At 41.9% G+C, this 27,177-nt stretch overlaps 2 protein-coding genes across 7 annotated transcripts in view; one reads left to right on the top strand and one right to left on the bottom strand.

Annotated features, from left to right (window-relative positions):
• The window catches only part of LOC118377505 (replication termination factor 2-like), a 54,110-nt gene that overhangs the window by 14,926 nt on the left and 12,007 nt on the right, over positions 1-27,177 (bottom strand). The window lies entirely within an intron of this gene.
• Positions 1,937-13,329, top strand: LOC118377504 (beta-1,3-galactosyl-O-glycosyl-glycoprotein beta-1,6-N-acetylglucosaminyltransferase 7-like). Its single transcript, XM_035764422.2, has 4 exons — positions 1,937-2,517; positions 10,450-11,451; positions 12,252-12,347; positions 12,538-13,329. The coding sequence occupies exons 2-4, from the start codon at positions 10,485-10,487 to the stop codon at positions 12,774-12,776; spliced, it is 1,302 nt and encodes a 433-aa protein (XP_035620315.1). The 5' UTR covers positions 1,937-2,517; positions 10,450-10,484; the 3' UTR covers positions 12,777-13,329.

Genomic DNA, 27,177 nt, shown 5'->3' with positions numbered 1-27,177 from the left:
TTCCCCGCTATGAAATCTGGTTTCAGAGCTGGTCATGGGTGCACCTCAGCCACGCTCAAGGTCCTAAATGATATCATAACTGCCATCGATAAGAGACAATACTGTGCAGCCGTATTCATCGACCTGGCCAAGGCTTTCGACTTTGTCAATCACCGCATTATTATCAGCAGACTCGACAGCCTTGGCTTCTCAAATGATTGCCTCGCTTGGTTCACTAACTACTTCTCTGATTGAGTTCAGTGTGTCAAATCGGAGGGCCTGTTGTCCGGACCTCTGGCAGTCTCTATGGGGGTGCCACATGGTTCAATTCTCGGGCTGACTCTTCTCTGTATACATCAATGATGTCACTTTTGCTGTGGGTGATTCTCTGATCCACCTCTACGCAGACGACACCATTCTACATACATCTGGCGCTTCTTTGGACACTGTGTTAACTAACCTCCAGACGAGCTTCAATGTCATACAACTCTCCTTCCGTGGCCTCCAACTGCAAGTAAAACTAAATGTATGCTCTTCAACCGATCTCTGCCCGCCCGTCCAGCATCACTACTCCAGACGGTTCTGACTTAGAATATGTGGACAACTACAAATACCGAGGTGTCTGGTTAGACTGTAAACTCTCCTACCAGACTCACATTAAACATCTCCAATCCAAAATTAAATCTAGAATCAGCTTCCTATTTCACAACAAAGCCTCCTTCATTCACGCTGCCAAACATATCCTCTGGCCATACTACCTATCCTTGACTTCGGCGATGTCATTTACAAAATATCCTCCGAAATAACATTGAACCAGACATTGTAGTCTTCTGGTGACAGCGATGGGGAAGACATTGCAATCAACAGTGTTGTTGTCACAGAAGTTGACCAAGTTTTGAAATCACTGCAATGCCCGGTGGAAGCAGAGTATGATGGCTAAGCAGATGGAGAAAGTTCTGGCATTTGATTGCAAATGCGGAGGGAGTCGAAAAGTGAACAAAGATGGCTGTTGTCTAAAACACTCACAATCTTTCCGGATTATATCCTCATACTAAGGGCAACCATGGCATCCGTGACAGAGGGAGAAGCGTTCATCCATGTATGCGAACATAGCTAGCTAATAATGCCTGTGTACCAGTGCTGGTGTAGGTCTTGGTAAGCATGTTTTCATGATTCTAACAGTTCACATATTAACTAGGCCTATATTTTTGTTTGCCCAAATGCTGCATGGACCAGTGTGGAAATGATAATAAAAGTGCAGGAATTCATTATTTTATTTAACCTTTATTTAACTAGGCAAGTCAGTTAAGAAAACAGTCATATTTACAATGACTGGCTACCCCTCCCCAAACCCGGACGACTCTGGGCCAATTGTACACCGCCCTATGGGACTCCCTATCACGATTTGTCCATAAAAACAAAAAACACTGACCTAAGTGGATCACTACTGAATGTTTAAATCATTAATAAAACGAGAGGTTAGACACATGCAGACTAATAACGTCACACTCAGCCAAAGGAAGACAAAAGCCAACCAGCAGGGGGGACCTATTGTGTCCTGGTGGCAGCTCAATGTGACCTCTGAACATGTGGCCCTGTTAACACAACGAGGGCTAATCTCAGTCGCTGATCAGGCAGCAAACAAACCTTGGCTGGGGCTGTCGTCGCTGCTGGCCTCCCTCTATTCAGTACTAAACAAACCACAGGCAGCATAACCACCAGAGAGGTCTCAAAAGAAAAGAAAGAAACACAGACAGAGACCAATACAGAAAGAGAAACAGACAGAGGCAACGAAATGAGAAAGGCAAAGAGAAAGGCAAAGAGAAAGGCAAACAGAGGCAAGGAAATTATACTCCATGACTGCTGCACATCTGAAAATGGAAGAAAGGAGATTGGGGTGGCTTTTTAATTATAAGAAAAATCAGAAATAGGTAAATTAAAGGAAGGGAGAGGGGGTGAGAGAGGAGAGAGGAAAAAGAAAAAGAGAGAGAAAGAAAGAGAGAGATGGGGTGAGAGGATGAGAGAGCGAAAGAGATAGGAGGAAGAGAAAGAAAAGGGCATCAGGAGTAGTTTGAATGGGGGAGGAGACTGTTGGTTGCCTGTGTGAGTGTGAGTGTGAGTGTGTGTGTGTGTGTGTGTGTGTGTGTGTGTGTGTGTGTGTGTGTGTGCCAAATGAGAGAGAAGCCGCCTGTTACCAGGCAGGGCCAGCCAATGTCTCAGGGGAAATGCAGAGGGAGTGCCTCAAAAACAGACGCGAGGGCAAGAAATGACAAGACGCAGACACAAAACAAAAAAACTGGGAAACACGCGGAGCACAGCGACCTTGCGAGCCACGTGCTGCCCAGAGACAACTACAACAAAAGCAGCGAGCAGCAACAGCTTCAGCTCCACCCGCCCATCGCTTGCCGACCAATGGTTCCAGCTCCCTGTGTGCACCTGTCATGACTCCCTGCTGGTTCCGGCTCGCCATGTTTTGGCCAGGGGTTTAATGTTTAAGATCTTCTTCAGCACAAGGACCCGGGCTCAACTGCAATTAAGGTAACTGGCTAGCCTTAGCCTGAGGCTCTTTCTGTGTGTGTGTGTTTCATTAACTCTTGGAGTTGATGAAAGATTGTATTTATTGAAATGGTGGTGGTTACACACATCGCCCCGATGAGCTATTAATTGCAAACACGTAAGAGTGTTTGAATATTGGGTTCATTAACTGGTGATAAAAAATAAACGTATGTCTCCATGAGAACCAGCAGTGTTTCATCTAATAATGGCAACAGGTGGTGGTAAAGTCAGCTCTTTTTGGCAATCATGACTTCCTATACTGATCTATAGTGACCTACCATATAAACTGATCTAGAATGACCTACCGGATAAACGGCTCTATAGTGACCTACCGAATCAACTGATCTATAGTAACACTGGATCAACTGATCTATAGTAACATACTGGATCAACTGATCTATAGTAACACTGGATCAACTGATTTATATTAACATACTGATCTATAGTGATCTATAGTAACATACTGGATTAACTGATCTATAGTAACACACTGGATCAACTGATCTATAGCAACATACTGATCTATACTGACATACTGATCTATATGGATCTATAGTAACATACTGATCTATTGTGACATACTGGATCAACTGATCTATAGTAACATACTGGATCAACTGATCTATAGTAACACTGGATTAACTGATCTATATTAACATACTGGATCAACTGATCTATATTAACATACTGATCTATAGTAACATACTGGATTAACTGATCTATAGTAACACACTGGATCAACTGATCTATAGCAACATACTGATCTATACTGATCTATATGGATCTATAGTAACATACTGATCTATTGTGACATACTGGATCAACTGATCTATAGTAACATACTGGATCAACTGATCTATAGCAACATACTGATCTATACTGACATACTGATCTATACTGACATACTGATCTATATGGATCTATAGTAACATACTGATCTATTGTGACATACTGGATCAACTGATCTATAGTAACATACTGGATCAACTGATCTATAGCAACATACTGATCTATACTGACATACTGATCTATATGGATCTATAGTAACATACTGATCTATTGTGACATACTGGATCAACTGATCTATAGTAACATACTGATCTGTACTGATCTATAGTAACATACTGGATTAACTGATCTATAGTAACATACTGGATCAACTGATCTATAGTAACATACTGGATCAACTGATCTATAGCAACATACTGATCTATACTGACATACTGATCTATATGGATCTATAGTAACATACTGATCTATACTGATCTATTGTGACATACTGGATCAACTGATCTATAGTAACATACTGATCTATACTGACATACTGATCTATATGGATCTATAGTAACATACTGATCTATTGTGACATACTGGATCAACTGATCTATAGTAACATACTGATCTGTACTGATCTATAGTAACATACTGGATTAACTGATCTATAGTAACATACTGGATCAACTGATCTATAGTAACATACTGGATCAACTGATCTATAGCAACATACTGATCTATACTGACATACTGATCTATATGGATCTATAGTAACATACTGATCTATACTGATCTATTGTGACATACTGGATCAACTGATCTATAGTAACATACTGATCTATACTGACATACTGATCTATATGGATCTATAGTAACATACTGATCTATACTGATCTATTGTGACATACTGGATCAACTGATCTATAGTAACATAATGGATCAACTGATCTATAGTAACATAATGGATCAACTGATCTATAGTAACATACTGATCTATAGTAACATACTGAGCTATAGTAACATACTGGATCTACTGAGCTATAGTAACATACTGGATCAACTGATCTATAGTAACATACTGATCTATAGTAACATACTGATCTATAGTAACATACTGGATCAACTGATCTATAGTAACATACTGGATCAACTGATCTATAGTAACATACTGGATCTACTGATCTATAGTAACATACTGATCTATAGTAACATACTGGATAAACTGATCTACAGTGACATACTGATCTATAGTGACATACTGGATCAACTGATCTATAGTAACACACTGGATCAACTGATCTATAGTAACATACTGATCTATACTGACATACTGATCTATAGTAACATACTGATCTATACTGATCTATATTAACATACTGGATCAACTGATCTATAGTGACATACTGTTTAAACAGATCTATAGTAACATACTGGATTAACTGATCTATAGTAACATACTGGATCAGCTGATCTATAGTAACACACTGGATCAACTGATCTATAGTAACACACTGGATCAACTGATCTATAGTAACATACTGTTTAAACAGATCTATAGTGACATACTGGATTAACTGATCTATAGTAACATACTGGATTAACTGATCTATAGTAACATACTGTTTAAACAGATGTATAGTGACATACTGGATTAACTGATCTATAGTAACATACTGGATTAACTGATCTATAGTAACATACTGGATCAGCTGATCTATAGTAACATACTGATCTATACTGACATACTGATCTATATTAACATACTGGATTAACTGATCTATAGTAACATACTGGATCAACTGATCTATAGTAACATACTGGATTAACTGATCTATAGTGACATACTGTTTAAACGGATCTATACTGATCTACAGCAACATACTGGATGAACTATAGATCAGTTACCTGGATAAACTGCATTCTACACAATGTTTTGAGTTGTCGAAATTAAACAACTCCATTCGACGATTTAACTTCCAGTTAAAATGTTTCCTATTAACGGTTACTGCAACAATGAATCAATGGCAGTTAAAACATTTGTCATAAGCAAACAAGACAGCTACTCTACTTCACGAGTCAGTATGCCAAGACAGCTTTCTCTGTCTGTTGACGTAGTTACTGCAGAGATCAAATTTGTTTGTTCTTTTCCTAATGTCACAATGGCCTGTGTCCTTTCTGCGAGAGACCCTTGTGATCTCATTATACTCTCACACGTTTCCATAACAAGCCCAATGTCCAAATCTCTGCGATGGGTTGCCACCGATTACAGGGTTTCAGCAAGTCTCAGGTGAATACGTCTCTCTAGTGTGCTGTTAGGCGACTCTAGAGGGTGTTAAAGAGCAAAACGTCTCCTTTTTCTAGACCATTCTTATTGACTCTCGGTGAACGAAGCAAAGCAGTGTAGCTCACTTCGTAGGGAGATAATTCATCTGTTAGCAGGAGCAACTGGTAGACCGACGTGATGATTAAGCCGTGTCCACTTATTATTGAAACATGTAAATGAATGAAGGTAACGACGGCCATGTGCTTCTATTTAGAGAAGGGATATTGTATTTAGGAGCTAGAGTGTTTCCGCTGTAGTCATTTACATATGGTGTGGCGCCACGGCAAAATCATAGCTAGATCCTCCAGAAAAAGATGTAATACGAAGAAATAAAAACACTTTGAAGATGCTAGAACAGTCAACATTTACTTTTCTTCTAGAAACAAAACAGGTAATGAATATAAAAATCAGACTACCCCATAGTAGAAAAGTTCATCTAGTTACAGTGCCTTCAGAAAATATTCACACCCCTCGACATTTTCCACATTCTGTTGTGTTACAGCCTGAATTTAAAATGGATAAAATTGTGATTTTGTGACACTGGCCTACACACAATACCCCATAATGTCAAAGTGGAATTACAAAATAATTATACTGAACAAAAACATCAACGCAACATGTGAAGTGTTGGTCCCATGTTTCATGAGCTAAAATAAAATATCCCAGAAATGTTACACAAGCACAAAAAGCTTATTTCTCACAAATGTTGTACACAAATTTGTTTACATCCTATATAGTGAGCATTTGTCCATTGCCAAGATAATCCATCCACCTGACAGGAGTGGAATATCAAGAAGCTGATTAAACAGCATGATCGTTACACATGTGCACCTCGTGCTGGGGAGAAAAAACAGGCCACTCTAAAATGTGCAGTTTTGTCACACAACACAATGCCACAGATGTCTGAAGTTGCAATTGACATGCTGACTGCAGGAATGTCCACCAGAGCTGTTGCCAGAGAATTTAACTTACATTTCTTTACCGGAAGCCGCCCCCAACGTCATTTTAGAGAATTTGGCAGTACGTCCAACCGGTCTCACAACCGCAGACTACTTGTAACCACGTCAGCCCAGGACTTCCACATTCGGCTTCTTCACCTGCGGGATCATCTGAAACCAGTCATCTGGATATCTTATGAAACTGTGGGTTTGCACAACCAAATTTCTACACAAACCGTCTCAGGGACGCTTCGATGGCCACTGGCACGCTGGAGAAGTGTGCTCTTCAAGGATGAATCCCGGTTTCACCTGTACCGGGCAGATGGCAGATAGCGTGTATGGTGTCGTGTGGGCAAGCGGATTGCCCAATGGTGGCAGTGGGGTTATGGTATGGGCAGGCATAAGCTACAGACCATGAATACAATTGTATTTTATCAATGGCAATTCGAATGCACAGAGATACCCTGATGAGATCCTGAGGCCCATTGTCATGTTATTCATCCGCCGCCACACCTCATGTTTCAGCATGATAATGTACAGCCCCATGTATCTGTACACAATTCCCGGAAGCTGAAAATGTCCCAGTTATGTCATGGCCTGCATGCTCAATGTCGCCCATTCAGCATGTTTGGGATGATCTGGATCGATGTGTACGACAGCGTTTCCCAGTTCCCGCCTATATCCAGCAACTTTGCACAGCCATTGAAGAGGAGTGGGACAACATTCCACAATCAACAGCCTGATCAACTCTATAGGAAGATGTGTCATGCTGCATGAGGCAAATGGTCACACAGGATACCGACTGGTTTTCTGCTCCACGTCCCTACCATTTTTCCTAAGGTGTCTGGGACCAACATATGCATATCTGTATTCCCAGTCATGTGAAATCCATAGATTAGGGCCTAATTTATTTATTTTAAATTGACTGATTTCCTCATATGAAACTGTAACTCTGTAAAATTGTAGACATTTTTGCATGTTGAGTTTATTTTTGTATAGACTAAAAATGAAAAGCTGAAATGTCGGGAGTCAATAAGTATTCCATCCATTTTATGTGCTTAACAAGTCACATATTAAGTTGCATGTACTCACTATGTGCAATAATAGTGTTTAACATCATTTGTTTTATGACCACCTCATCTCTGTACCCCACAAAAAATAATTATCTGTAAGGTCTCTCAGTCGAGCAGTGAATTTAAAATACAACCACAAAGACCAGGGAGGTTTTTCGAATGCCTCGCATTGAAGATCCCCCATTGGTAGACAAAAAAATTAAATAAAAGAAGTAGACATTGAATATCCCTTTAAGCATGGTGAAGTTATTAATTATACTTTGAATGGTTTATCAACACACCCGGTCACTACAAAGATACAGGCGTCCTTCCTAACTCAGTTGCCTCAAGAGGAAGGAAACCGTTCAACGATTTCACCACGAGGCCAATGGTGACTTTAAAACAGTTACAGAGTTGAATGGCTGTGATAGGAGAAAACTGATGATGGATCAATAACATTGTAGTTACTCCACAATACTAACCTAAATTCCGGGGTGAAAAGAAGGAAGCCTGTATAGACTACAAATACTCCAAAACATGCATCCTGTTTGCAATAAGGCACTAATGTAAAACAGCAAAAAAAATGTGGCAATGACATTCACTTTATGTCCTGAATAAAAAGCATTATGTTTGGGACATATCCAACAACACGTCACTGAGTACCACTCTTCATATTTTCAAGCATGGTGGTGGCTGCATCATGGTATGGGTATGCTTGTCATCGGCCATGACTAGGGAGTATTTTTTTTATATATAAAAAATAATTGGAATAGAAGCAAGCACACAGGCAAAATCCTAGAGGAAAACCTGGTTCAGTCTGCTTTCCAACAGACACTGGGAGACAAATTCACCTTTCAGCAGGACAATAACGAAAAACACAAGGCCAAATAAACACAACATTCCTAAGTGGTACAGTTTTGACTTAAATTGACTTGAAAATCTATGGCAAGACTTGAAAATGGCTGTCTAGCAATGATCAACAACCAACATGACAGAGCTTTAAGTTTTTTAAAGAATAAAGTGCAAATATTGTACAATCCAGGTGTGCAGAGACTTACCCAGAAAGACTCATAGCTGTAATCGCTGCCAAGGTGATTCTAACATATATTAAAACTCAGGGGTGTGAATACTTATGTAAAATAGACATCTGTATTTAATTTTCATTGAACATGCAAACATGTTTTAAAACATTTTCACTTTTTCATTATGGGATAGTGTGTATAGATGGGTGAAAAGAAAAATATATTTAATCCATTTTGATTTCACGCTGTAACACAACAAAATGTGGACTAAGTAAAGAGGTATGGATACTTTCTGGAAGGCACTGTACCTAGTCGGCTTTTTGTTGTGTGTTCTATACAAGATAAATATTCCTCTACAGGTGCATTCATGTGCCATAGGGAGGGAAACATGCATTCTGACAAGCAGTCAACGCACACGTTTTGCAATCACGGGGAAAACAGCAGTTCTGATGGCCATTGTTAAAAATCGGGGGGGATCCTAGTTTTCCATTCCTACTTTATTTATTTCTCAACTCCTAAATATGCAGAGCCATGGTTAAGCATGTTACCGCTCCACAATTTGCTATGAGTGCATAGAGGAGAGTGGGGCTAGAGGTAACAAGGCTCAACTACAGGGTAACTTGGTGTAAAACACCACCCCATCTAAAAATATGTTTATCTGAGAAGTAGAGTTACCCCGGGTAGCAGTTTACCAAGTTACCCTAAAAGGTCCACTGTGTTTATGTATGTTTTTTGCGACATAAAATTCATCAATAGGATGATATCTAGTTAAAAGATCACATGTGGTATCTAGAAAATGATTAGCCAAATAGGGTACAGTGGGTAAATGCAGATTGGCAACCCCATGCTTTAGCCTATTTATTTATTGCCAAAATACTGCATCAGTTGGGCAACAGGTGATAATGCTCATTGCTAAAAGCATACCTGATCATATGGAACATGCATAGGCTATATGCATGCTCCAATATGTTAAAAATAATGTAAACAAATAATTTAGCCAATATGGTGTCAACATAATTTAAACAAAAATCATTTTTGGACTAGAATGTCCTTTTAAAAAGTCACCAGAACTGAGCTTCTCAGTCCTTCTTCATACATATTATTTTTTAAATGTTTTATTTAACTAGGGGGAAAAAACTATTTTGCAATGTAGACCTGACCAAGAAAGCAGCAGCAGTCCATACAACATTAAAACATTTCGACATACAATACAAACAGCACAACACGTTATTAAGAGTGGATTAGGCCTACAGGAAACACGTACACACCTCCTCAACAGAAGGAGCACATCTATGTGAAACATAGTTTGCAAACTGTTCCATGCCTCTGTTGCACAAAAGGCAATATTGCCTCACTTGGTAACGGCCCTGGGGACCTGAGAAGCAATTACCTAGTAGACCGCGTCTGGTAACTGCTAGTGGTAAAGGAGAGCAAAGCTACCTGTACTGCTTAGTGTTTCATTTCTTCAACTTCCTGAGCCGGGTTCCTAAGTCCATCTAGCTGCACTGGCTATGTATTTTCTCTCTAAACACTTGTTTCATGAGTCTGAATCTGTTATTATCGGACTACTACGAGCTCCATAGAAAGCTGCTCTTTCTTGCTGTATGCTGGATCGTTAAACACCTCTAGAAAGAACCCCAACTAAGCAGCACCAAGGAAACAAAACAGAGTCTCAGATTGTAAAACATTGTCAAGGATAATTTTGGTTCTTCTGTATGGAAGGGTCAGAGTCTTAGAGACTTTTACTGTCTCGAGTCGGGCTTTGTTGTTTCAAAGCACAGCCTAACCTTGGTCTTTTGTTGCAGGTGGTTGCGTGGTGTCCGTCCGGTGCTGGACTATTATGCTCCAGCTGGAAGGCACCAAGTGCAGTTTCCTGTTCTGCCTGGGAATCTGCATGTTCATCTGCTCTGTGATCTACCTGAGTACCAAGGCCCCTACAGATCCCCAGGCTCAGCACAGGCCCTTGGGCTGCAGGCCCTTCTCCCAGTACTGCCAAGCCTTCCTCCCCAGCACTGATGGCTCTCCAGCATGGCAACGCCACGACTGCCAGGTAGAGAGCTATCTTCTGGGTATGGGGGGTGGAGGTGGGGACCTGGACTGCTCCCGCCTGGTGAGGGAGCTCCACTTCATCACCAGCCCGCTGAGTCGTGAGGAGGAAGACTACCCTCTGGCCTTCATCCTCACCGTCCACAAGGAGCTGGAGCTGCTTGTGCGCCTGCTGAGGGCCATCTACGCACCTCAGAATGTCTACTGTATCCATGTGGACGTCAAGGCTCCGCAGGAGTACAGTGAAGCCGTGGATAGCCTGGTGGGCTGCTTCCCCAACGTGTTCCTGGTCAGCCGCAGCGAGATAGTGACCTACGCCGGTTACTCACGGCTACAGGCTGACATCAACTGTATGAGGGACCTGGTGGCATCTCCGGTGCCCTGGAGGAAGGTGGTCAACCTGTGCGGCCAGGACTTCCCCGTCAAAAGCAACCTGGAGCTGGTGCGCTACATGCAGAGCAAGAAGTGGAGGGACAGGAACATGACCCCGGGCATCAAGCAGCCGGCGTCCATGAGGCACCGGACTCAGCTGAGGTACAGGGAGATCAGGGGCTTCCTTGTGGCCCCCAAGCGAGGAGCACCAAAGAAGGGTGCTCCACCCCATGGGGTGCAGATTTACTTTGGAACAGCCTACTACGCGCTAACAAGGACCTTTGTGGAGTTTGTACTGAGAAGTCAGGTGTCCAGGGACTTGCTGGAGTGGTCCAAAGACACATTCAGCCCAGATGAGCACTACTGGGTGACACTCAATCACATCAAAGGTAAAGGCCAGGCTTTAGAACCGCTCATAAAAAGCAACTTTGTAATACAGTGGCCAATAGAAGTTCATATCCACAACACCATTGGTACTGAGCTTATGGCAATATAATAGGGACATTTAGAACCGTTACATCCGTGAGGAAAACAAATGAGACTTCTACAACCCTAGACCTTTCCATATGCTACACACAACCTTTCCAATTTGAAATGCATTCCAAAAGCAAACACCTAGGAGATGAAAAAGCTATGCGAAGTCAATAAATCCTGGCAGCCCAGTACCTGTGAGTTCATGTAATTTCATGAAAGGCAAACAAATGTATTTGGGATGTCCAATTTGTAAGTCGCTCTGGATAAGAGCGTCTGCTAAATGACTTAAATGTAAATGTAAATGGATGTTCACTGTTCAAAGACGACTTTTAGCCTTTATAAAGCTTGAAACTTAAAGGAATGGGTTCAACATCCCCACATTGTTTCCAAGTACATTAGGCCAGCCTAGCTTAATCAATTTTAAAGCCATTTTTACATGAGCAGTTGTCAAAGTGCTTTACAGATGCTCAGCCTAAATCCCCAAAGAGCAAGTAATGCAGATGCACAGTGGCTAGGAAAAACTCCCTAAAAGGACTTAAAATTAAGTTTGGGGAATTCATTCATACTGTAGGCTCAGATTTATTTGCAGCTTGCTTTATCTACAGTATATGAGTATATCAGTGTCCCATGAATCATTGATGACAATCAAAAGGCTTTGAATAATGAAATGTGAGAATGAGATTTAATCTGTTTTGGATCGGTTATCTGCTCCTAGAAGCGCCAGGAAGTCATGTAGACGGAGGTTGGAGCGGCGAGATCCGGGCAATAAAATGGAGGGACCAAGAGGGGATGGAACACAATGGATGCAAAGGTACCACAACTCCTGATCCCAGTCATTGTCAGTTTACAGTCTTGACCTCACTTGTCTAGGGCATGTTTTGCTCTTTGGTTCCAGATTAGATTAGCCTTCTGATTAGGAGGTAAACAGTTTACACAACAGCAGTTGACACTGATCTGATCTCATCTTGATGCCCTTTCTGCTGCTGCTCGTTTTTCCGCAGGTCGTTATGTCAGGGACATCTGCATCTACGGTCTGGAGGATTTGCAGTGGATCATCAACAGAAACAGCATGTTTGCCAACAAGTTTGAGAGCAAGACCTTCCCAGATGCTTTGGACTGCCTGGAGCAGTGGCACAGGGAAAAGGTCCTGCAGCAAGCCACGGTTCCCATTCAGTCATGGTGGCAACTTGCCACGCAAGGCAACAAAACCGTTCTTTTCAATGCCACAGTGGGACTTTGACGAGTCCGTGGAGTTCCTCCTGACCGGAATGTACATCTCCAATAGACTTGTTGGTTACTGAATCGCTTTAGAGGGCTGTACTAAAGTGTGCTGCTAGGGTGTGCTGCTTGGTGCGTTAAGCACAAATCTTGAGAATGTCACTGCATGGATACGTAATTAAAAGCTGAATTCCTCTCCAATCGTAGGAAACCGAATGCGAGGTGACCAGAGAAGACTTGTTATTGACATATCTCGGTTGTCCTGAAATTATTTTTGATTAAAAAAAAATTAAAACTTGGTGTATCACTAAAGCCACATGCCTGAATAGTTTCTGCATATATTATGACAACATTGTGAACATTTTGTTCGTTTTTTTCAGCTGTTTGAGCACACAACATTTTTTATTGAGTCAAATCAAAGTTCAGTAGCCGAAGTCTACGCCCATTCGTCAGTGATTGGTTTACAGTACTACTCCTACTAGGAGCGGGAATAGGGCTGGGCGATATGGACAAAATATCATATTACAATGTTTTTGACGGTATTTTATTTTTTTTGAATAAAAGTTCTAAATATGCTTTATGAGTAGTTCTAGGATGGCTTCAGTGGGGGTTCTCTCTATTTATACCACGTATCAAACTCATTCCACGGCGGGCCGAGTGTCTGTTGGTTTTTGCTCCTCCCTTGTATTTGATTGATGAATTGAAATACTGTTATAGAAGGTCAAGTAAAAACTCAAAGCGGTCCGTGCATCAATACTGTATATAGTAAAATAGGGTATACCGCCCAGCCCTACGTGAGAAGTATGGACTGAATTCTTCAATCACGTGTTTGTTGTCATTCAACGAGAGAGGACTAGTTTTCATGCACATTTTTTCTCTTGAGAAATACTGCACCAAACATCTTAGATGTAAAATTGCATAACTAAAACAACCTCTGCAAAAATGTCAACATTTATTACAGATTTCTTGATTAATCTGACATTCATTTGGGATATTTTGAGGAAGTGTACTGGCTATGTTGTTGCTAGGGTGGCTCAAGAGGAACAAATATTCATTTTTGTAATATTGCCACTTTGTTTCTAGACGAGTTCTGCTTGGAGCAAACCAAACCTCGAACTATGTATAATGACGCCTTAAGGGGCACATTGGTTGAGAGGATGACGCAACCATAATCAGTAAGGAATTCACAAGTCCCCCCCCGCTGCGCCACACAAGGCCCTTCAGAGACATGTGGTGCACTTTGACAACAGACCCAAATAGGCCACTGTACCAAAGGGATTCAGTAAACTTTACAGGCGAGACCAATACACAACTCTCTGAACATGGTGGCTTGGATGTGTGGCAACAACTTGAAAAAGTATTGCCATTTAAAAACGGAGAAAAAAATGTTTTTTTTGTTACACTGGATTACATGTTAAGAACAATCTATTTAAAGTAAGCTATTATATTTGTCCTGCTTAAAAAGCTGAATGTCTCCCTGTGTCTGTTGGAAAGCAGACTGAATCAAGTTTTCCTCTAGGATTTTGCCTGTCTCTATTCTGTTTATTCCCCCAAGAACCTCCCTAGTCCTTGCCAAGCATACCCATAACATGATGCAGCCACCACCATTGAAAATGTGAAGCGTGGTACACAGTGATGTGTTGTGTTGGATTTGCCCCAAACATTTTGTATTCAGGACATAAATGTTATTTTCTTTGCAACATTTTTTTGCAGTTTTATTTGAGTGCCTTATTGTAAACAAGATGCATATTTTTGAATATTTTTTATTCTGTACAGTCTTACTTCTTTTCACTCTGTCATTTCAGTTAGTATTGTGGAGTAACTACGTTGTTGATCCGTCCTCAGTTCTCTCCTTTCACAGCCATTAAACCACGTTAATGTTACCATTGGCCTCATGGTTTCCTTCCTCTCCGGCAACGTCTCTGGCAAAGCCTGTAACGTTGTAGTGACTGCGTATATCGACACACCATCCAAAGTGTAATTGATAACTTCACCATGCTCAAAAGGGATATTCAATGTCTGATTTTCTTCCTTCATTTTTTACAAATCTACCAATACGTGCCCTCCCTTATCTTTGTGGTTGACTCTGGTGTTTGAAATTCACTGCTCGACTTTGGGACATTATAGATAATTGTATGTGTGGGGGTACGGAGATGAGGTAGTCATTCAACATATCATGTTAAACACTATGGCACAGAGAGTAAGTCCATTTAACTTATGTGACTTGTTTTAAAAAATCCCCCTTAACATTTGTAGGCTTGCCATAAGAAAGGGGTTGAATACGTATTGACTCGACATTTGTTTTTGATTTTGTATTAATATGTAACAATTTCTAAAAACATAATTCCACTTTTAAATTATGAGGTACTACGTGTAGGCCAGCGACAGCACTGTGTGTAAAGCTGTCATCAAGGTGAAGGGTGGCTACTTTGAAGAATATCAAATATAAAATACCTGGATTTGTTGAATACTTTTTTTGTTACTACATGATTCCATGTGTGTTATTCCATAGTTTTGATATCTTCACTATTATTCTACATTTGCACCACTTCTACATTGAAGAGAACAGGTTCCAACAATTGGAAATTCAGAAGAGGCTGTTATGGTATTCAACTTCCACTTTGACATCAAGCCATTTTCAAATGTTGTAAACAAAATTAACATATTAACATATGATATTATCAAGGGCTTTGTTTATGGAAATCGTACAGCATACATTTTTTTTACCCAAAACTTGTTTGTTTTGAAGTGTAGCTATTCATGGAAATTCCCAAATGCTTTGAATACATTAAACATTGGAGTCAGAGAGGTGACCTGTTGTGTTGCTCCCTCTGCCTATACCACAGCAGCATCTGTTTCCTATCATCTGGCAGCTTCCTCATATAGCCTGGCTCAGCCTCCGCTCAGCTGGCAGGAGGCATCATGGGAATAATGACAGGCACAGATCTGGGGGTTATCTGGTTTCCATGACACCGAGGGGGCTCAGCATTAAAGCACCACTAGCGTGGTGGACGGCTAGGAGGTGGTTGTTCCTGTCGTACGTTCACAGCACATAGATTTTCAGAGGCCATCTGTTGTTTCTCAATAGGACTCCCTGTGTATTGTGTGTCCTATTTCTCTTATCACATTGTTACCGTAAATAGAACATGTCGTCAATAAAAGGCGAGAACACAGTGGGGCAAGCATGGCGGATGGAGTGGTGGAAGGGGCAAGCATGGCGGATGGAGTGGTGGAAGGGGCAAGAATGGGCGGATGGAGTGGTGGATGGGGCAAGCATGGCGGATGGAGTGGTGGATGGGGCAAGCATGGCGGATGGAGTGGTGGATGGGGCAAGCATGGCGGATGGAGTGGTGGATGGGGCAAGCATGGCGGATGGAGTGGTGGAAGGGGCAAGCATGGCGGATGGAGTGGTGGAAGGGGCAAGCATGGCGGATGGAGTGGTGGAAGGGGCAAGCATGGCGGATGGAGTGGTGGAAGGGGCAAGCATGGCGGATGGAGTGGTGGAAGGGGCAAGCATGGCGGATGGAGTGGTGGAAGGGGCAAGCATGGCGGATGGAGTGGTGGATGGGGCAAGCATGGCGGTTGGAGTGGTGGAAGGGGCAAGCATGGCGGATGGAGTGGTGGAAGGGGCAAGCATGGCGGATGGAGTGGTGGAAGGGGCAAGCATGGCGGATGGAGTGGTGGAAGGGGCAAGAATGGCGGATGGAGTGGTGGAAGGGGCAAGCATGGCGGATGGAGTGGTGGATGGGGCAAGCATGGCGGATGGAGTGGTGGATGGGGCAAGCATGGCGGATGGAGTGGTGGAAGGGGCAAGCATGGCGGATGGAGTGGTGGAAGGGGCAAGCATGGCGGATGGAGTGGTGGAAGAGGCAAGCATGGCGGATGGAGTGGTGGAAGGGGCAAGCATGGCGGATGGAGTGGTGGAAGGGGCAAGCATGGCGGATGGAGTGGTGGAAGAGGCAAGCATGGCGGATGGAGTGGTGGAAGGGGCAAGCATGGCGGATGGAGTGGTGGATGGGGCAAGCATGGCGGATGGAGTGGTGGATGGGGCAGGTATGGAGGAAGGCATGGCAGACCGGGAAAGCATGGCGTATGGGGCAGGCGGAAGGCGTGGTGGATGGGGCAGGCATGGTAGATGGAGAAGTAGAACTGGGCGATATAGACAAAATACATATCACGATAAATGTACCCATTTCTTGCGATTAATTATGTTAAATTATTTTGGGGGAAGTGCTAGAGCTGGGTGATATGGATAAAAAAGTAATATTGTGACAAATGTAGCTATTTTGCTCGATAACAATAAATACAAAGATTTGAAAAAAGTTTTAACGAATGGTGTCAAATCAGCCTCTAAAGTCCATTGCGTGCAAGATGTCGAGCATGATGACACATCATTGAGCAAGCGAACACTGCGTTGTAAGTGCAGAAGATGGGGTCATGCGAGCAGAAGATCCCGCCCCCACACAGACCGGTCGAGAGCGCAGAATGTGGTCGAACGAGCAGAGGATGGGTCTCAGGAGCATACAAGCCGGTCGAGAGCTCAGAATGTTGTTGAGCAAGCAGAGGATGGGTCCCGCCAGCACACAAACCGGTCGAGAGCTCAGAATGTTGTTGAGCAAGCAGAGGATGGGTCCCGCCAGCACACAAACCGGTCGAGAGCTCAGAATGTTGTTGAGCAAGCAGAGGATGGGTCCCGCCAGCACACAGACCAGTCGAGAGCTCAGAATGTTGTTGAGCAAGCAGAGGATGGGTCCCGCCAGCACACAGACCAGTCGAGAGCTCAGAATGTTGTTGAGCAAGCAGAGGATGGGTCCCGCCAGCAAACAGACCAGTCGAGAGTGCAGGATGCGCTGGGTTGAGGCTGGGTTTTCCAAGTCATTCAGTGCTTACTATTCAAGCTGGCTAAACATACGGTTCTGTTTGACATCATGCACCAAAGAGGACTCAAACAATCACATGACAACACTGGACTGAAAACTGGCAAGCATTTGTTAGTTTGTCCATCACTCCAATGAAAGTGACCAATTTAAGGTGTTCTAGACACGCATCCGACTAAGTCAGACCCCATCAGCCTGAAATCCAATCGAGAAAAAAAGAGAAATTGAAACCCAAAAGGTGTCAAGACTTGAGAGAGCAACATCAGAAATGTAAAGTTAAAACAAAGACAGTACAGTATGGTTTAGAAACTATGTGGTGAAAACTTGACAAAGACGTGACTATTGTTGGACAATTTCAAATAAAAAAATGTACACATTTGAATCATGTTTCTTTGCTTAAGGTTCTATATTTTTTTATTCAAACATACTTCTTTTTGATCTGTGGCAATGATGTTCTGCTTGCCCAAACTCACACTTGTCAGCTCTCAAGTTTGGCATATCCACTCGAGGAACATCTGCTCTCTCCAACAAATTTCTGCGCTCTCAACCAATATTCCCTCTAAACTGATAATGGTTTTTAGAACCACCTACAGGAACATTGTATAGAAAAAATGTTTTTACAGAAGTACACAAAATAAGAGGATGGCAATGTAGGTGTCAGTAATTTTGGGTTCATGGTCACAGCTTTATGGGGCAGGCATGGTGGATGAGGCACCATGGAGCTTTTCTATGTACACCATGGTATACAGAAACAGTAGCTCCTACCTTTTATTTGCTTTATTTGGCTAAACAACACGCTGTATCATTACGTTAACTCAAAAAGGGAGAGTTGTATGTTCATATCAAAGCAAATGATTGATGCATTAGCAACAGAAATGTGGCCAACTCAATGGAATCAAACAAGTCAAAAACAGTTAATCATTCACAAGTGAGCACAAACAGCTAAAAGGTCCACAGATAGAAACCCCCCCACCTCCATCTGACAGAAATTCCGCAGGGCACGACAGAGGACAAGCTGTACTGAAGGTTGAGTAATCTAAAGTAGAGGAGTCACACAAACAGCACCACTCTCTCCATTAGCAAACTACCTGAAGTGCCTCAAATGTTATTCTCAAACTGGCAATATACAGATGACTGACTATAACAGAAGGTTTTGTATAACAAAGAAAACCACGGGGGAGTGGGCAGTGTAAGTGAGGGTTAGGCTTGGGCAGTACACCGGGGTATTTGGAAATAGCCACAGGTAGGGCTTTGGCAATCACAAATTTCATCAGCCGGTGATTGTCAAGCAAATAACTGTCGGTCTCATATTTAGCATCTCCTGGCTTCCACACACTGATGCAGACCTCTGAAGCATCTACATTTTAAAAGTCAAATAAATAAATAAATAAATAAATAAATAGAGCCTACACTTTCACAATAATTCCATGCAATATAGCCTACACTATCACAATAAATCCATTATTTATTTTAGACAGGTCTAAAGAAACATGATATTTGAGGGAATGCGCACATGCAGCTATTCTGTGTTGAGCAGTTAACAACGAAATAGGTACTCCTATAAGCTTAATTTAGAGTTTAATTTAACAAGTTGTTCTACAAACGTGGGGGCTATATGTTTTGCATTTTTTAATACATTGTAAGGCTTCATGATGCGACTAATGATGATTTGAAAAAAGTTGATTGAAAGGCATGAGCTCTGCTTTGTTTTTTGCAAAGGCTGTACACACTTCGTCAGTCTCTCGTTCACAATTTGAGAAGCACTTGATAATGCCTCGAATTTCACGGTGGAATTCCCTTTGTGTGGCCATAATACACCCTCGAAAAATCCATGCCTGCCTTCCCCGAAGCACCTCTCATCTCACTCACATGTCTCTTCATCATGTGATTGGGTCTTTCTCACAGTCTACAAGTGAAGACAGACACATCCGAGACGCAACTGCGCACGTCCTTATCCAATTCCGAGGTGCATATTGAAGATATTGGAAGAACTGTCCACATTTACTTTTCGTCAGCCAAAAAGATGAGCAGGCCTAAGCACTAGCCTATGTCAATCAACTGTCTCCCACAGTACAAAAGTCAACCTATTCTATTCTGTGTGAGAAAATATGCTAAACATAGTCTGGGACAGTTGTGGGATGCGATAGATCCCAAATTAATACAACCACTAGCATCAAAACAAACGTTTTTAAATAATGAGGCTGACACAGCAGATCACAACATTTAGCTTAAAATGTTTAAACTATTAGGCGTTTTCTTCACATTATAAGCGCAGCAATGCACACATGGCTAAGCACAAATGTTCCACTAGCGGGAAAACATCATTATCAAAAGTGACCAAAAAGCATTATGCATATAATGCTTTTATCAAAAAGGTGTATTTTTAATGGTGAAGATTATCTTCCCCAAACTTGAAACTCACACGCTGCTTATGTATACCAGTTAGGCTCTACACACCTTGTAAAGTGGATTAATGTGCTTACATAAGTTATTTGGCCACTTTAGCTGTGATACAAACCGTATCAAGTATGAAGGTGAAAGGAACGGTTCTGGAGCAACGAACCGCCTTTGCTGTCTCTGCCTGGACAGTTCCCCTCTCTCCACTGGGATTCTCTGCCTCTAACCCTATTACAGGGGCTGAGTCACTGGCTTACTGGTGCTCTTTCATGCCGTCCCTAGGAGGGGTGCGTCACTTGAGTGGGTTGAGTCACTGATGTGATCTTCTTGTCTGGGTTGGCACCCCCCCTTGGGTTGTGCCGTGGCGGAGACCTTTGTGGGCTATACTCAGCCTTGTCTCAGGATGGTATGGTTGGTGGTCGAAGATAGTGGTGTGGGGGCTGTGCTTTGGCAAAGTGGGTGGGGTTATATCCTTCCTGTTTGGCCCTGTCCGGGGGTATCATCGGATGGGGCCACAGTGTCTCCTGACCCCTCCGTCTCAGCCTCCAGTATGTAAGCTGAGGTAGTTTATGTGTCGGGGGGCTAGGGTCAGTTTGTTATATCTGGAGTACTTCTCCTGTCTTATCCGGTGTCCTGTGTGAATTTAAGTATGCTCTCTCTAATTCTCTCTCGGCGTGGTAGAGATACTCTTAATGATCGGCTATGAAAAGGCAACTGACATTTACTCTTGAGGTGCTGACTTGCTGCACCCTCGACAACTACTGTGATTATTATTATTTTGACCCTGCTGGTGATCTATGAACATTTGATTATCTTGGCCATGTGCTGTTATAATCTCCACCCAGCACAGCCAGAAGAGGACTGGCCACCCCACATAGCCTGGTTCCTCTCTAGGTTTCTTCCTAGGTTTTGGCCTTTCTAGGGAGTTTTTCCTAGCCACCGTGCTTCTACACCTGCATTGTTTGCTGTTTGTGGTTTTAGGCTGGGTTTCTGTACAGCACTTTAAGATATCAGCTGATGTACAAAGGGCTATATAAATACATTTGATTTGATTTATCAAAACATATAGGCCTATGGGCTAGGCTACAAGAGGCGTGCGACTATGCTTAGAAAAAGTCACAAAAAAAGGCATTGTTTCTTGCCTTTAGCTGGGCATCATTCACAAGTGATAATATATAAATTCACAAGTGTAAGGCTAATATTGTCACCCATCAGACTATTCTTGATTTAATCTCATCTTTACATATACTAAATAATATATGTGTGAAATTCATTTTGATGTAGAATGGACCATTATCATGCACCTGTCTCGAAACAGGGTCAGGGGGAAAGAAATGTCATCTCTGCATCTCTGTCATAGCGAATAGAGGACGCTTTTCCTGTGGTTCATTTTCATGCCAGCCAGGAAGGCTATACTCCTGTTGTAAAGATAAGCAATGTGCTTAATATTTGCTTAGTACTAGGAAAGTTAAGAAATAAATATAGTAAGCCTAGCCTATAGAAATCTGAAGAGATCCTCTTTTTAATAGAGGCGATCATTCTGTTTTCTCACAAAATTGCATAGCCTATAGAAATGTGGTGAACCGTTGTGCTCTCATTAATAAGTGTTTGATTTTCAAATATATTTGCATTGATGTCAGAGTGGTTAGAGGGACAATAGAGTGCAGAATACCAGGCAGTTAGCAAGTTTGGTGGACTACTAATGACCAGCAGCATCAGAACTTGGAGAAGCCTAATTACTGTAACTAAACAGTCACATGAAATTTGACTGCCTTCATGACTCGTGACCGCCGGTGTGGCAGTAATACGGTCGCTGCAACAACCCTAGCCACGGGATGGTTTTTCAATTCCGTTGAAACTATTTACATTAAAAAAATATATATAAATTGAAAAATTAGTAGCTACTTTTTAAGTAGTGCCTTCAGAATGTATTCATAGCCCTGGATTTCTCTCTCTCACCCATCTACACACAATAACCCATCATGACAGAGTGAAAACATGTTTACAGAAATGTCAGCAAATGTATTGAAAATACAGAAATCTCATTTACACAAGTATTCATGTCACACCCCTTTGCTATGACACTCCAAATTGAGATTAGATGCATCCAATTTTCTTTGATCATCCTTGATGTCACTACAACTAGAGCTCTGGTACCCAACATGAGCCAGACTGACCCTGACTGACTTCATCAGGAAATGCATCGCTGACATTGTACCGTCAGTGAAGATTCACTGCTTCCCCAATAAAAAGCTCTAGATTAACACAAGAGGTTGGCACTAAGGTAAAGGACAGGGGCACCAACAAACAGAGCTATCACAGCCAACTCTGATGCCACAGCTTAGGACACAAACAAGTCCAAGAAGTCCTGCTACGACCTCTGCAGAGCCATCAAACAAGCAAAAGGACAATATGCTCAAAGTGGAATCCTATTACACAAGCGCCGATGCCTGCTGCATGTGGCAGGGGCTACAGTCCATTACGGATTACAAAGGAAGACACAGTTGGGATCTGCCCAACAATGCCTCTCTACCAGACAAACTTAATGCATTTTATGCACGCTTTGACAAAAACAATACCAAGCCTTGCATGAGGGCCCCCCGCCAACCCAGAGGACTGGATGATCTCGCTCGTCGAAGCTGACGAGGGTAAGGTTTTCAATCAGGTCAACACTCGCAAGGCCACAGTGCTGGATGATTTTCCAGGGCACATCCTCAGTGCATGCGCAGAAGAGCTGGTAACCATATTCCTAGTAATTTTCAACCTCTCCTTGTCCCAGTCTGTAATCCCCAAGTCTCAAGCTGAACACCATCATTCCTCTTCCCAAGAACTCTAACATGCTGACCACACACGTTGTATGCATGAGCGTTGCAAAACAAAATGTACACATACATGTTATTCAATCATTGCACCCACACTGCTCGCACGCGTCTGCATAGCCAGGCGTTAAAATTTAACTTGGTTCTATTTGTGACACTTGACACTCTGCAAGTTCCACCTCTCCCATCTCCTCATAGTTTTTTAGGAGCAAATACCAACGTGGGTGATTGAAAGATGAACTGAGGTCCACACTCCAGTCCAGTTGGTGGTGGTAATGCAAATTAAAGTTGTAAAACCAAAATAAAGTCCGAAGAAGAAGCCTGAAGGAGGAGAGATTACCAGAAACAAACTTAGTTTACCCTTTTATCTGTGGATTAATTGTCGGTGTAGAGGAACTTGTGCATTTCAGGTAAAATAACAACCCAATGCTTATATTCCAGGACAAATTAGCTAGCTAGGTAAATTGCCAAAAATGTTAAATGCTTTTTGACCTGTCCCCAAATTAATATAGTTTCTTCAGAGTCCTTTTTGATATTTCAACCTGTGTGTCCTGATCACGTCTGGTGTGGGTGCAAAAAAAAAAATCAACATGCGCATGAGCGATGTGGTCAGCACGTAAGGCTACCTGCCACAATGACTACCGCCCTGTAGACCCCTTGGATTTCTTAAAATGTGTTACAGTGTGATTAAAATGAATTGTAATGTCTTAGTCTGTAATCAGGAATCGCTTTGAAAGGCTGGTTGTTGCACACAACACCATCATCCCAGACCCACTCCAAATTGCATACCACACCAACCAACCCATAGGCAACACAAATCTCAATTGCACTCCACACTGCCCTCACCCACCCTAGATAAGTGGAATGCCTTGCAAAAGTATTCAGACCCCTTGGATTTCTTAAAATGTGTTACAGTGTGATTAAAATTAATTGTAATGTCTTAGTCAATCTACACAAAATGCTTGAGTGTCAAAGTGGTAGAAAAAAATATAACAGTTAAGGGAAAAAAATGCATAACTAAAATATAAGTATAAAAAAATATATATAAAGTATAAAATATAAGTTTGTGGATCATAAGTATTCAGGCCCAAGACTAAAATGTGGCTAAACAAATCAATATAAGTTACATGGACTCACTCCGTGTGAGTCCATGTAACTTAAAAACAACATCTGTAAGGTCCCTCAGTTAAGTATTGAATTTCAATGCACATGCAATATCCCTTTGTCATCCAACACCATGAAGAAAGAACTGGCAGTTCAAAAGGGACTAAGACCAGGGAGATTTTTGAAAGCCTCAAAGAAGTTCAGTGATTGGTAACAATTACAAACCAGACACTGAATATCTCTTTAAGCATGATCAACTTCATAGATATGCTATGGATTAGGTATTAAACCACCCAGACACAAAGATACAGTCGTCCTTCTGAACTGAGCTGCAGGAAAGGAATGAAACTGCTTCGGGATATTACGATGAGGCTATTGGCTACAGAGTTCAATGGCTGTGATGGGAGAACACTTGAGGATGGATCAACAACATTGTAGTGACTCCACAATAATGACCTAAATGACAGAGTAAAAAGAAGAATACAAATATACAGAATACATTTTTTTCCAACCATGAATCTTGTATGCAAAGGCACTGAAGTAATACTGTGAAAAAAACACAGCAAGGGAGGTCCCATGTCAAATCCAAATGCCAGTACATCACTGGGGCCGAGCACACTGACATCCAGGACCTCCATATCAGAGAGTGAGAAAGGAAGGCCCGGAAAATTGTTAAAGACCCCAGCCACCCAAGCCATAGAATGTTCTCTCTGATTCTGTGCAGCAAGTGTTACCGGAGCAACAAGTGTGAAACCAACAGGCTCCTCAACAGCTTCTATTCCCAAGCCATAAGACTTAAACACAGTGCGCTCTAAAATTACCCCTGACTGGCAATACACAAACAATACTTTAAATATATAAACAATATAATTAGAGATCAACTCAAAATAGCAACATGTGAGAAATACTGTACTTTATTAAACCCACCAAAATACATTTCACCAAAATCAAGGTTTCATAATTATTGGCACTCATTTATAACTTAGTGCAACCACCTCTGGCAAGGATAAGAGCATAGTCTTTTCCTGTAATGTTTGACAAGGTTAAGGAACACATTTGGAGGGATTTTGGACCATTCCTCTATGCAGATCCTTTCAAGATCCTTCACATTCTTGGGTTATTTGCTTATCACCTGCCCTCTTCAACTCAGCCCACAGGTTTTTGATTGGATTGAGGTCTGGTGACTGACATGGCCATGGCAGAACATTGATTTTGTTGTCACAGAACCATTTCTGTGTGGATCTTGAGTTACGTTTAGGGTCATTGTCTTGTTGGAAAGTCCACACATGGCCAAGTCCCAGCCTACTGGCAGAGGCAACCAGATTGTCAGCCAAAATTGCCTGATACTTGGTGGAATTCATTATGCCATCAATCTTAACCAAGAGCCTCTGGACCTCTGGAATTAAAACAGCCCCAAAACATCACTGACCCTCCTCCATATTTCACCGTGGGTATGAGGTGCCTCTCCTTGTATGCATCTCTGTTTCGACGCCAAACATGCCGATGCTGTATCTGACCAAAACGTTCCATTTAGGTCTCATCTGACCAGAGCACCTTCCTCCAGTCATAATTTAAATGACGTTTGGCAAACTCCAAGCGCTTGTGTCTGTGTCTCGGGTCATTAAGGGCTTTTTTTCTGACAACCCTTCCAAAGAGCCTGTGGTTGTGGAGGTGGTGTCTGATGGTGCTTTTTGAAACCTGGTGACCCCAAGACGCCACCAAGGCCTGCACAGTTATTCTTGGGGATTTTGTTGCTTCTCTCACGATCCTCCTCCCCATCCTGGGGGGCAAAATGCATTTGCGTCCTTTACCCTTGAAGTTTAACTGTTCCATAACATTTGAATTAAAAAAAATAATTGCCCTGACTGTGCTCAGTCATATATTCAATCGCTTGTGGATCTTCTTGTAGCCATTACCAGATTTATGAAGGTCTACGACCATCTGTCTCTTTTGAACTGCCAGTTCTGTTGTTTCCTTCATGGAGTTGGATGACAAAGGGATATTGCATGCCTGTTACCTCATTTTTATATCCTCGTGAAAAAGGAAGTGATGTAATGGCTCAATATAGTTCCTTAACGCTTAGATACACTTAAATAAGTGGAATTTAATTCCTGGATTAATTTTGGTAGATGTTATTTACAATAATATTCAAGGGTGCCATTAATTGTGAAACATGGATTTGGAAGACATTGTTTTTTAATTAAATCAATAAATGATTTTGGTGGTTTCCATTCAATACAATTTCTGAGAAGATTTTCAATAAATTTGAATATTTGTAGATACTTTAGAAGTTAATACCTGCAGTCAATTTAAGCAATAAGTTAGGAGACTACGTTCTTCATTTCACCTGTCATATTTTACATTATGAAGAGTACCATAGTACCCCAGAACAGTTATGCCAGTCACATGTTTGTTTGTAAATAGCACAACGGGAGATGGCGGGAGCTGTTGTGCGGTGCACACGAGGGGATGAAGTACACTTTTAAGCAATTCACTTTAAATATTTGCCATCAGATATCTTATAATAGCTTTCTGCCAGAAGTCAAAGACCTGTCTGTACAACTACCATTTGTTCCCTGTACTTCCTACAAGCGTTTTCCCCCCTCCGTTCTTCATCCCTCTGCTCCTTGTACACATGCATGCTTTTCTGAAGGAAGAACAGCATCACAACTTCGTTCATTTGCACAATTTCTCTCGTTTACTTTAGCTTGAAAGATGTCCACATTCACTGATAATGACATGCTACACTTGTATAACTTAAAGAGCTGGATTTGCCTGTCTTAGCAATTAGTTTATGTTAGTGAAATGCTGATGAGTGAAAACTATGTGATTTCACAATTCATTTGTACAATTTGTTTTAGCATTCTGGTAATAGAGACCCAATGGGCTTTTCTTGCGTTTTTAGCGCCCCCTTGTTTGCTATGCTGCTAATACTGTAAATCCTGGGATAAGAGAAGGACAGTATGACAATGTGAAAATCTGGACACCGCCCAAGTCTAATTTAAAGTACAATCGATTTTCTAAACATCGTATACAGTCGTGGCCAAAAGTTTTGAGAATGACACAAATATTATTTTTCATAAAGTCTGCTGCCTCAGTTTATATGATGGCAATTTGCATATACTGTTATGAAGAGTTATCAGATGAATTGCAAAGTCCTTCTTTGCCATGCAAATTAACTGAATCCCCCCAAAATATTTCCACTGCATTTCAGCCCTGCCACAAA

This window comes from Oncorhynchus keta, chromosome 21, assembly GCF_023373465.1.
Source record: "Oncorhynchus keta strain PuntledgeMale-10-30-2019 chromosome 21, Oket_V2, whole genome shotgun sequence".
NCBI classification, from domain to species: Eukaryota; Metazoa; Chordata; class Actinopteri; order Salmoniformes; family Salmonidae; genus Oncorhynchus; species Oncorhynchus keta.
This window is presented reverse-complemented; position numbering and strand designations above follow the sequence as displayed.